Source organism: Electrona antarctica (genome assembly GCF_951216825.1).
Source record: "Electrona antarctica genome assembly, chromosome: 17".
Classification (NCBI taxonomy): domain Eukaryota; kingdom Metazoa; phylum Chordata; class Actinopteri; order Myctophiformes; family Myctophidae; genus Electrona; species Electrona antarctica.
The window spans coordinates 40693127-40705626 of record NC_136798.1 but is presented as its reverse complement, the minus strand read 5'-3'; the positions used below and the strand labels follow the sequence as shown (position 1 = coordinate 40705626).

At 44.5% G+C, this 12500-nt stretch overlaps 1 protein-coding gene across 1 annotated transcript in view; it reads right to left on the bottom strand.

Moving 5' to 3' along the window:
- The window catches only part of LOC306941124 (inactive peptidyl-prolyl cis-trans isomerase FKBP6-like), a gene marked incomplete at its 3' end in the record, with an annotated part of 26986 nt that overhangs the window by 12639 nt on the left and 1847 nt on the right, over nt 1-12500 (bottom strand). Inside the window, exons 2-4 of the mRNA XM_079526438.1 lie at nt 12365-12482; nt 10761-10850; nt 4604-4809 (exon numbers count right to left, since the gene is read on the bottom strand). Of these exons, the coding sequence (XP_079382564.1) occupies nt 4604-4809; nt 10761-10850; nt 12365-12482 (414 nt within the window). The remainder of the gene's footprint in view (nt 1-4603; nt 4810-10760; nt 10851-12364; nt 12483-12500) is intronic.

The window sequence follows — 12500 nt, the reverse complement described above, 5'->3', positions numbered from 1 at the left end:
AGGATAATGCCAAATTGCACTGAACAGTACTCTTACTCCAATTGTAAGCTATAGCAATCGTTTGAAAATGAAAACTTTGAACAGGCATAACTCATGCCTCGTTTGGCCAAAAGCCATGGCACTTGTTTCCACATGTGCCTTGACTCATGGGGAACACATCTGTCACTTTGACCAGTACGCTCCGCCCTCAGATTTTCCGCCATTTTGAGCAGTTTGAAAAACGCTGAAACAAGTTTGTTGGCATGCGCTTTGAGAACAAGGTTTAAGCATGTCCCTTTTTTCTGTCAGGTGCAACGGGAAACCGTCGTGTCACCTTGTGACGAGCGCACTGGTAGCCTCGGCTGGGTGTTGGACCAGAGGACCAATATCCTGCACCAGGCTCCAATGGCGTTGTGTGACAAAATAAGTACGTGCAACACACACACACACACACACACACACACACACACACACACACACACACACACACACACACACACACACACACACACACACACACACACACAGAGCAATTTTCGTCTAAATGACGAAAAAATAGGGTAAAAATAGTCTAAAAATGAAAGTGTTTTAGCAGTCTAGGCTTAGACTGCCTGGCTAATCAAGGTCTGGTTTGATAGCCTGGCTAATCAAGGTCTAAATGTAGACCGTCTATATATAGACGTTGAAACGACGTTGTTTCAACGTCTAATCTAAGCCTAGACTGCTAAAAAACCTTTCATTTTTAGACTATTTTTTCCCCAGGTTTTAGACAATTATTTTAGCCATTTAGACGTCTATTAGACTACAAACATGCCCAGTGGGTTGATATTTCATAAAGCTTGTTATAAATAATGACAGGAAAACAAGGTATTTCCTACAGTAATGATTTGAAATTATTGTCGCGCTGGCCATCTGCCCAGCTTTCAGCACAGTCGCCTCGGAAAACAAGGAAGTGAGTTGATCAAATTGAATCAATTTTCGGTTACTGCATCTTCTATTTCTCGCTTCAAATGTCTTCAAAAACATTCTTGAGAGCAACGTTTAGCTGTAAATGACATGGTGTGTTTGTTTACATGGCTGTCATGTTGGATACAGCATTAAATTCAAGCAGTGCATTGAGCGCTAGACAGGTGCTCTGAGCCTTTGATTAGACAGCAGTCTGTTATAGAGCGGAGAGGTCATTATCGAGAATTCTTACACGGCTTGGTTGAATGCTTGATTCTGATTGGTCAATCGCCAAATTCAGCAGTCTGTTATTTCTGGATAATGACCGCTTCACTCTATAACAGACCGATGCCTAATCAAACCCTCGGAGCACCTGCTGTGCCCCGCTGATTTACTGCTGTTTCCAACGTACAACGTGGGAGGAGCAACACACACACACACACACACACACACACACACACACACACACACACACACACACACACACACACACACACACTGTCATTTACAGCTAAACATTGCTCTCAAAAATATTTGAGCGAGAAATAGTCGATGCATTACCCGAGAATGGATTCTATTTGATCAACTCACTTCTTTGTTTTCCGACTGTGCTGCAGCTGGACAATTTATTAATTTAGGCCTATGTATTAAAGTAGCCATGTAATACGCGGGATAATCTATGGCTGAGTGGTAAGTGAGATAAATCACCTTCAGGCCCGATGTCGTGTCGGTGGTTAATCAGCCTGTCGGTGATTTATCTATAAACAATGACCACTCAGCCATACATTATCCCTTACATAACACACAGCTGAATTCAGCGACTGACCAATCAGAATCAAGCATTCAAGACTTCATTCAAGAAGATGTGTAATAAGCATAATTATAAACATTTATACAAAAGTGCCTTCATAAGTGCATTATACTGCTTTATAAATGTGTTTATGACACATTAAAGACCCGTCCTTAATATAGTCTTTTCAAGTACCTTTGCTGTACCGTTGAGTGAAATAGGTCTAGAGTTGGTGAGATCATGAGAGTGGCCACCTTTTGTGCAGAGGAGTAACTCTGGCCCAGATTGACGGAATGTGGATAAAGATAAATCATCTTTTACTTGTTAAACCGTGATGTCACAATAAAGTTGATTCTGAAAAGATATCATTTAAATCACAGGTGAAAAGGCCCTTAACCCATTTTGGGCGGGAACCCCTTTTGGTGGAGAACAAGGTAATTTAATCTTCCACACACAGAAAATAAGGGAATGGTCACTGAAGCAATCAGACAATACCAGATTGCAGACCGCAGATTTTGCAATTCTGTCAGGATGAGTGACAAGAATCCAGTCAGCCAGATCCGATTCAATCATGACTTGTCCAGATTGGAATCCGATTTGTTTTATGAAGTCTGAACAGAAGAAAAAAGTCACATGGAATCCCATTTTAACAAATCCGACTTGAACCACATTCAGAGGTGGTTTAAAATCTGATTCAAATCTGATTCCTATAAAGATGCGTCTCAGAATGAACGTTCTGAACTTCTCTAACAACACAAGTCGCGTGCTCCAAATGGCGGGGAGAAAGTGAAAAAAGACTCAACTATTGCTGCAAGAGCGCCGAAACTTTGAAGCAAAGGCTGCTGAGGGAGTGCTAAAAGAGTGAAACGTGCCGGTGAAGCGTCAAAAGTTTCGCACTGCAAGATTACTGTCCTTGGAAGATGACCTATCAAGCCAATTCCAGTTAAAAATCCCCCAAAATAATGGTTTCATTTTAGACGATCTATACAAATGCCCATTTGTTGTGTATGAATTTGTTTGTATTATGTGCTTCTTCCACAGCTCCGTGACGAAGACACCGGGGGGAACAGAACAACCTCCAATCCTCCTATTATCATCAGTGTCATTAAAAATACAAGACAATGTCTCTGCATCATTTTGGTTGATTTAGGCCTATACCTTTGAGCCTCAAATAAAAGTCATTGTCATGTAGCTTGTCTTCATTTTCATTGTGAAAAAAAAGAACCCCACATTATAATTTGAGTGGAAATACAGGCCTGGAGTGTAAATTCCGTCGAATAAAACAACCTTTTTTTCACTGACAAAGACTAAATTAAAACTAAGCTAAAACTATGACTGATGAAATATATTGATAATTTTGTCAACAAATAAAAATGTTAGTTTTTCCGGTTGCCTGGTGTTCAACGGGGCGTGGATGATCTATACGTGCGCTGGCGACTTTCAGGCAAAAATTAGTTGCACCTGCGATACACACAAATAAAGGCTATACAGACATGCTTTGGTGGATCACATGTCAGATTGTGCTTAGAGAATCTACACAACCCTTTAGTAACTTTATTTACGCACTATACAAACAGCTTTTGAATCAGGCCCAGTACCTTTTTGGACTTGGATAGCATGTTGTACGGACGGATTTGACATTTTTGACAAAGATTGTTATAACAAATGGAACCAAATAGACCTGTAAGGACAAATCAGAAAAGGTCCAGAAGTAACTTGAATAGCGTACAACACACACACACACACACACACACACACACACACACACACACACACACACACACACAAGACAGACAGACAGACAGACAGACAGACAGACAGACAGACAGACAGACAGACAGACAGACAGACAGACAGACAGACAGACAGACAGACACACACAGTGTTTATATCGTAGTTCCTAAGACAGTTCATTACTCTACCTTGGTTAAAATAAATAAAAGTTTGGGTCTGTTGTTGGGCTTGGGCATTTTAACCTTAGAAATCGTCACAGACAAGTTTAGTAAAACAATGTATCATGTAAACTATTAACTTAGACGAGAGCAGACCAATGCACTTTCCAACACTGAAGCAATGTTGATTTACACCAACAAAAACATTTTTTTTTTTCACTGACTAAAACAAAATGAAAAATGAAATGTTAGGGAGTGAATAGTGGAGAAGAGATCCAGTAGAACCAAGATAAGTTGTTTAGTTGCGTCACGTATGTAAACTCACACCGGAAGTTCGGGGGAAATACATGGCAGTGAATGGAGCCAGCTGGACCATCTCATGAAAAAGCACTATTTATGAATGATTGTCATATAATCAGTTGCAGGAAAATAAAGTGTGTAAAGGAGCAACTTGGACACTCAGGCATGAAGGAAGCATGAGTTCAAGTCCGTTGCTCTGGCGCAGGGTTGTAGAGCCCAGGACCACATTAGATAATTGACACAGGGGTGAAAAATGGGTTACAAAATCGTGGGATAAAATGTAGTTAAAAAAAAGAAGCCATGCTTTGGGAGGGGATTTCCGGAGCCCTATCTATGGTCCCACAGACCAATAAGAAGCCACGAGTCGATTTATCTCGCTTTCCAGACGGTGGGTGTGAAGTCAAGTGAGGGGAAAACACTTTTTTTGTTGTTTTTCTTCTTTGTAATTATTTGTTTGGTCCAAAATATTGTGTTTATTGTCATGATTTGTCACGACTCGAGTTGGCTTTGTCCGCGGCATAACCATCTTTAAATAAATACTTTTTAAAATGTCTATGGGAAAAATGCATTGGGAATCATTTCCTGGGCCTGGCGTCGTCATGGCAGGGGGCGGGACTGCGACGCTCTATAACATAACGCTTTAAAACACCCAAAAAGGGGTTTCCCGCCACCCCAAAAATGGGTTACATAATAATACCAGGGTCAGATCCATGAAGTCGTCCACGGCCGTCATGTCCAATGTCCAGTCGTGGAGCTCCACCTCGAAGAGGACGCGCGCGGCGGGGGGGATGATGGGCGGGCAGCCCATGGGCCCGTACGCGTACTCCGGCGTGAGGAGGAAGCGGGAGAACTCGCCCTTCTTCATGGTCATCAGGCCCAGGTCCAGGCCTCGCAGGGTCACGTCTGTGTGTGGGTGTGTGGGGGTGAGAGGAGCAGCAGGGGGTTTGATTTCGGTCGACTCAAAAACGAAGAAGAAAAATGTTCGTCGACTACCTTTTTCCACTGACGAAAATGGAAACTTACATAAAAACTAAGCTATGATGACTAAAACAGACTAAATATACTGACAATTTTGTCGACAAATAAAAACTAGACTAAAATGTTACGAAGGGACTAGTGGACAAGATATCCAGTACAAGTAATTTTACAATTAGTTGCATGCTGAAAATAGACGATCTACAAGCTCACAACGTGCCGCGCTGCAACGCGTTGTGTGCTTGTAGATCGGCTATTTTCGGCAAGTGAAAAAAACATTAGGATGGCATCAAGGCCCACCAAAATACATTTTGTTCGACTAAATTAACTGTAGATTTAGTCGACTAAAATCTTATGATATTTAGTCGACTAAAACTAGACATTCCAGGTGACTAAAATGTGACTAAAACTAAATGAAAACTATTCAAGAGACATTTAGCTGAGGACCACCTGGAACCCCCTCAAGGACCCCCAGGGGTCCCCGGCCCCTACACGTTGGGACCCAGTCCAGATCAGTGCTTTTCAACCAGTGGTCATTGAGGGGGTTCCAGGTGGTCCCCATGCTAATCGATGGAGAGTTCAGAATCAGAATCACTTTATTTGTCATTTTCTTATGTACTTGCATACAAAAGAACATGAAATACCGTTTCCACTCAGTTATTGGCAGTGCAACATAAAACATAGAGCCTATTTAAAAAACACAAGCTAAAAACTAAAACATTTAAAAAGAGCCCCAGTATGTATGATGACATGCAATTCATATGGAAAAGTTAAGAATTACCAACACCACGCACAACCTATAAATAAATAAAGTGGCATGGTGCTATCCTTAAAAACAAAACGTTCCCAGCACCGTTTTTTAAAGTGCTGTTGTGCATCAAAAGTGCATTTTTTGTCCAGTTCAGTCCAACGCTTCATTCAGTTTTGCCGGGGGAGGGGGGGGGAGGGGGCGCAGTTCGTTTATGAGCCTCACTGCACTTGGGAAAAAACTGTTTTTCATCCTAGTTGTCCTTGCCCTAATACTCCTGTACCTTTTCCCTGAGGGTAGGAGCATAAACAGGCCGTGGGAGGGATGATGGGGGTCCCCAATAATGCTGGTGGCTCTTCTGGCACAGCGCTCTTTATAGAGCACCAACAAGGGGGGAACAGAGGCACCAATGATCCTCCCAGCTGTCTTCACCACCCGATTCAGCTGGTATTGTTCCTGTGCCTTGAGGCTGCCGAACCAAGATGTGAAGCTGTAGGTCAGGATTGACTCAATGGTGCCCCTGTAGAAGGTGGTGAGGAGGGGAGTAGGAAGGCCCGCCTTCTTTAGCCTCCGGAGGGGGTAAAGTCTCTGCTGAGCCTTCTTGATGATGGCCGTGGTGTTGATCGTGGAGGTCAGATCATCTGCCAGATGCACCCCTAGGAACTTGATGCTATTGACCCTATCCACAGGGGCACCACCGATGGTCAGTGGTGTATGATGGCAGCCGCTGGCTCTCCTCCTAAAATCAACCACCATCTCCTTTGTTTTGTCCACATTCAGAAAGAGGTTATGTGAACTGCACCATGCTGTGAGTAGATCCACCTCCTTCCTATAGTCAGACTCATCATTTTTACTAATGAGCCCCACCACAGTAGTGTCATCTGCAAATTTGAGAATATGATTACTGCCAAATTTGGCAGTGCAGTCGTGGGTCAGCAGGCTGAACAGCAGGGGGCTCAGGACACAGCCCTGAGGCGATCCTGTGCTCACTGTGATGGTCCCAGATGTTTGGCCGTCGACTTTCACTCTCTGTTGCCTCTGAGACAGGAAGTTGAGGATCCAGGTGCAGGTGCCATGGTCCACATTCAGCAGCCGCAGCTTTTCCACCAACTGTTGTGGAATGATGGTATTAAATGCTGAGCTAAAATCAATGAACAGGAGCCTGGCGTAGGTGTTCTCTTTCTCTAGATGGGACAAGGTGAGGTGGAGTGCAGTTGAGACGGCGTCATCTGTGGAGCGGTTGGCTCTGTATGCGAACTGTAGTGGATCCAGGTCCGCAGGCAGGCTGCTCTTGAGGTGTTGAAGGACAAGCCGCTCAAAACACTTCATCACCACAGGTGTAAGGGCCACAGGTCGGAAGTCATTTAGACCAGTTGGGTTTGGCTTTTTAGGCACTGGCACGATGGTGGCGCTCTTGAGGCAGGTGGGCACAACTGCCTGGCTGAGTGATATATTAAAAATGTCTGAAAAAACATCTTTAAGTTGCTCAGCACACTCCTTCACCACACGCCCAGGAATCCCATCCGGTCCCACCGCCTTGCGTGGGTTGACGCTGGCGAAGGCCCTTTTTACCCCAGCTGCCGACAGCTGCAGCCTCTGCTCACTGGGAGATGGTGGGGGGATCTGTGCCGCGGTGATGTTGTTGACCTCAAACCGTGCATAAAAGCTGTTGAGTCTGTCTGGTAGTGAGGGGTCGTTGTGGCCAACCTGCTGGGAGGGGGGCTTATAATCAGACAGTGTCCTAAAGCCCTGCCACAAGCGCCTGGGGTCGTTGTTGTTCGTGAAGTAGCCGTTGAGTGTCTGCCCATACAGCCGCTTCGCATCCCTGATGCCCCGAGCCAGGTTATTTTTTGCCAGCTTAAACGCTGCGGTGTCCCCAGATTTAAATGCCACATCACGAGCCCTCAACAGTGTGTAGACATCTCTGGTCAGCCAAGGTTTCTGGTTGGCTCTCTTCCTGATGGTCTTAACCTCCGTCACGTCCTCAATACATTTATTGATGTATCCAATGACAGTCTCTGTGTATTCATCCAGGTTGACAACATTGTCATATGTTGCTGCCTGCTTGAATATATCCCACTGTGTGTCTTCAAAACAGTCCTGCAGTGCTGGGATGGCCTCCTGTGGCCACATTCTGACCTCCTTCAGCTCTGCTCTGCTCTGTTTCACCCTAGGTCTATAAATAGGTATGAGCATTACAGCTGCATGGTCAGAAGAGCCAATATTAGGGAGGGGGGCTGCTCTATATGCATTTTTTATGTTGGTGTACACATGATCTAATGTGTTGTTTCCCCTCGTCGCACAGTCCACATGCTGATAGAATTTTGGTAACACCGTTTTTAGACTTGCCTGGTTGAAGTCCCCAGCTATCACAAAAAAAGCGTCGGGATGCGCCGTCTGCTGCTCATTGATGTTGTTGTAAAGTAGACCCATCGCTTCCTTCACATTAGCCTCCGGTGGAACATAGACCGCTACAATGATGACGGCCGTCAGCTCCCGTGGCAGGTAGAACGGACGACAGTTTACAATCATGAGCTCTACTTGTGGTGAGCAGTGTGTCGATACCACCCGGGCATCTTGGCACCAGGATTTGTTTATGTAGACAGCCAGACCGCCGGACCGCCTCAGCTTACCAGCCGAGGCTAGCACTCTGTCAGCCCTGAAAAGTGACAGCCCGTCCAGATGAATTGCATCGTCCGTTATATTCTGGTCGAGCCAGGTCTCCGTGTATACGGTGGCACAGCAGTCTCTCATGCTCTGCTTAGAAGCTCTCAAGAGCCTGATGTAATCCATTTGGCACTCAAGAGAGCGCACATTTGCTAGCAAGATTGTGGGGATAGCTGGTCTGCTCCGATTAGCACTCAGCCTAGCCCGAACTCCAGCTCGCTTGCCCCGCTTCCTCGTCCTCTCACACCGCTTACGGTGCCTCCTAGTCGGAGCCACTGTAGGCAGGGCTTCGGCACTCTCCGCACCGCCGGTTCCACGCAGCAATCCCAGCTCGCTCAGTACACCTCGCCAGTGTCCCTCGTCCTTGTCACAAAAGTTGTTGTCACAAATGTCCAAAAGTGACCGGCGGTCATACATACATTTTCCCCCCCTTACTGTCGCTGACATGGACACACACATAGACGAAGACACTGCACAGTAACCAGGGGAGGCCGCCGCGGACACCGAGGTCTGTCGCGCCGCCATGGTAACCAAATGGACCCTTATAGATCTCTAACTCTTGAGAGCGTGAAATTAAACCAAATGTGTCCATTTGGTTTCATTTTACGCTCTCAAGAGTTAAATTACTGTTAAACATCTGCATTACTTAATGTTAATGCTGGGCCGTTAATGGCGTTAACGTGCTGCGTTAACACGAGACTCTTACAAATATCGCCGTTAATCTATTCTCAAAGTTGGGTCTGGGAGTCTCTGTAACTGCGAGTGTAGCCTTAGCCTACTTCAAATGGAACCAAAGTACCCCTTTCTAAAAATAAACTGTACAAATCTGTACAAATGGACTAGACTACCCCGTGCTGACCTCTGCGGGGACCCCCCTTATCCGCGGACACCCACACAGACTCCCGCAGAGGTCGGTGCGGACCCCCGCAGAGGTCGGCGCGGACCCCCGCGGAGTTCGGTGCGGACCCCCGCGGAGTTCGGTGCGGAACCCCGCGGAGTTCGGCGCGGGGGTCCGTGATAGTCTGCGTGGGGGTCCGCGATGGTCTGCGTGGGGGTCCGTGCCTCCGCGGTAGTCTGTGTAGTCTGTGCGGTAGCATCAGATGCCATCATCCATGCATCACAACCAAAACAAACTCTAGGACTAGCTTTTGACGGTTGCCACATTTCGTGACTGAGAGAGAAACAAGCAACCAGGTCAATGAAAATGTTAACAAGTCAGAAAATCCTAAAAAGTCAGAAAATAAGTTTAAAATCAGCAACTATAGTGCTGACTGTCAAACATCATGTTGTTTTAGAGCAGTGGTTCTCAAACATTTTCATCTCAGAGACCACCAATATTTTAAAGAAACTTTACAGATAAACAAGTCCAAAGTAGCTTATAATGACTAGACTTGGCAACACTGTGAACAGTTCCACAAACTCAACAAAATATGAAATATAAGGTATTAATAGGCTAGTTGTATTGTTAATATCCATAATTAGGGCACCTTGGTCTAATGGGCCACCTGGCCTGAGAAACGCATTCTCAAGGACTTACTTCTGGTCATTGTAGCGCACACATATTTTGAATGACTTTGGCAGACTTCAAATGAGGCATTTTAATCACGATTAATCGCGATTAACTCCAGGATTGCAGTGAGATTAATCGCGATTAAAATGTATCTATGCCCACCACTACTTAATGTACAAGAAGTCTACACAATCAGAGAATGTAGAAGAATTGCTATTTGATCAATTTGCCTGTTATCTCTCCTAATTGTGCAGAGGCCGGGTTGTGTCCAGTAGCTCCAACACAGCCTCACTTGTGCTTTCTTTCTTTGATTGTTTTCCCCCCTCTACCACAAATGTTACCTTTATTTGTAGTTGTTACGTCCCCACCAAAGAGGTCTAGGTGTTATTTTGTGCAAAAGCGCATTATTGGCTATTTCCACTACCGTAAGCCCTCAATTAATTGCATTGAATTGCATTGAATTGAATGGGGCTATGGGGTGTTGTGCTAATTCGCTTATTTCCATCGCCCAAAAATATTTGTTTTTGTATATATCATCTTTTCATAATGTAAATAGTATCCCACTACTTATTTCGATGGAAATAAGCGAATTAGCTTATATACCCAATAATGCACTTTTGCACAAAATAACACCTGGACCTCTTTGTTGGGGACGTAACAACTACAAATAAAGGTAAGAAAGCCTTCTAGCATGGAATTCTCCTTTAGGAATGTGATTTAAGATAGCATGTTGTTTATAAAGAAGATGCTTGGTGCATTGCTGACCTGGGATCCTAGTTTGCGCCAGACACTACTTTATTCTCTCTGCACTCTATTTAGATGACTATTCACATTGTCTATTGACCAGCGCTCATGCCTTCCTTGCTGCTTAGAAGTCGCCCTGAGCGTCTGCTAAATGCCTAAAGTGTGTAAACAAGTATTTGGAAATGACAAAAGGCGTCATACGTAACTGACCTTTCCCCAACTTCATCATTCGAGGGTGCTGATGATTGACGTTGCTGACAAAAGGTTGATCTGAATATTCCTGGAAACCTGAGAACTTGGCTGTGGAGACAGTAAGGACAGATAGCTAGGGTTCAGAATGAGCTATCGTAAAGAAGTTAAAGTACCACTTCACCACTTTTCAACCTATCTTCATATAATAGGTCCTGACTAATAATCATGATAAAATGGCACCATTTGTTTCTACTTGGTCTGTGTCTCATACGAGGGCTGTGGGCAGTTCAGAGACCCGTCCACCAGTGACATCATCATTAGGCAGAATTTTTTTTAAACCATTTTTTTTACAAACATTTTTAGATTTGTATTATCGTGAGAACAAATGCTTCCATTTTGGCATTGCAACTTTTCAGGAATAGAAAGCCTGCAGTTTCTATTAGCTTGGATTCCCCATCGATGATGTCACTGGTGGACGGGTCTCTGAAATGCCCACAGCCCTCCTATGAGACACAGACTGAATAGAAAGAAATAGTGCCATTTTATCACGATTATTAGTGAGGACCTATTATATGAAGATAGGTTGAAAAGTGGTGAAGTGGTCCTTTAAGGCCCGTCACAACTATTACATTTAATCACCGGATTGGAATATTTTAAGCTACAGCAATCGCAAGTATTGTTGCACAATCGTTAGAATCGCTTTGCCACAGACAATGCCTAAATTGCCTATGGGCAGTCAACAGGCTTTTTTGTTCAAAGTGGGACATTTGGTATATCGTTTTCTTTTTTTATTGGCCAAAAATATTGTCTATATACATGCATTCATGAATTCACCTGCTGACCGGCTGTCATCATTGAGACAATTATTGTATAGGGGGTTATGTGACCATACCATTAACAACCTATATAAGGCAACATTTTCAAGCCCATTTTCAAGCTGTTTTAACTTTTTTTAAGCCCAACAAGTTTTGTTTTTTTTCAAAACTAACCGAGTTTGCAAACCCCTAGTTTGACACGTCACATGCTACTTAACGCATAATGAAAGTTTGAAAATGTTGCCTTATATAGGTTGTTAACCCATTCTAGGCGGGAACCCCTTTTGGTGATTTAAACATTATGTTATAATTTAGCTGTTGAAAAATAGCAGATCTACAAGCTCGTAGCGCGCTATGAGCTTGTAGATCTGCTATTTTTTTTAAATCGTGAAAATGTGGCTCTTTCAGAGCGAACGTTTTTAACTCAAATCTTTGGTTTTAGCCTGGGGTAAGAATGTTCTATGGCTGCCAATGCAACTTGGTCCAATCCTTAATCACATACGGACAAACATCTATGCCGATGCCATTTAACTTGCGGAGGTAGCGTGCCTTGTCCACGGGCGACAGATCTTTCAACGTATGGCATTGCAAATATGTTTGATAATCGCTACTCTGCTCAATATCGTTTCGAAAATGCCGCAAATTGCATTGCAGTGAACGAGCGCAAATCACAACTTCCCCCGGTGGTGGGCGGAGTCACAGTTTGAGGCGCTGATTGCGTGCCGTGGTGTCAGTGTATATATAACAAATGTCCCACTCCACGTGTGCGGCTGGACCGTACTGATGAGCCCTGTGCGGTGCACATACCCAACACTGAGGAATTAGCGGGTGCAGGCGGTCCTCGTCCAGACTGGATCACCTCCTTCAGTATCCCTCCGTCTCCGATCACGTCCTCCATCTGCTGAGCCAGCCGGTCAAACGGAGTCTAAGCAAGCAAGGGAAA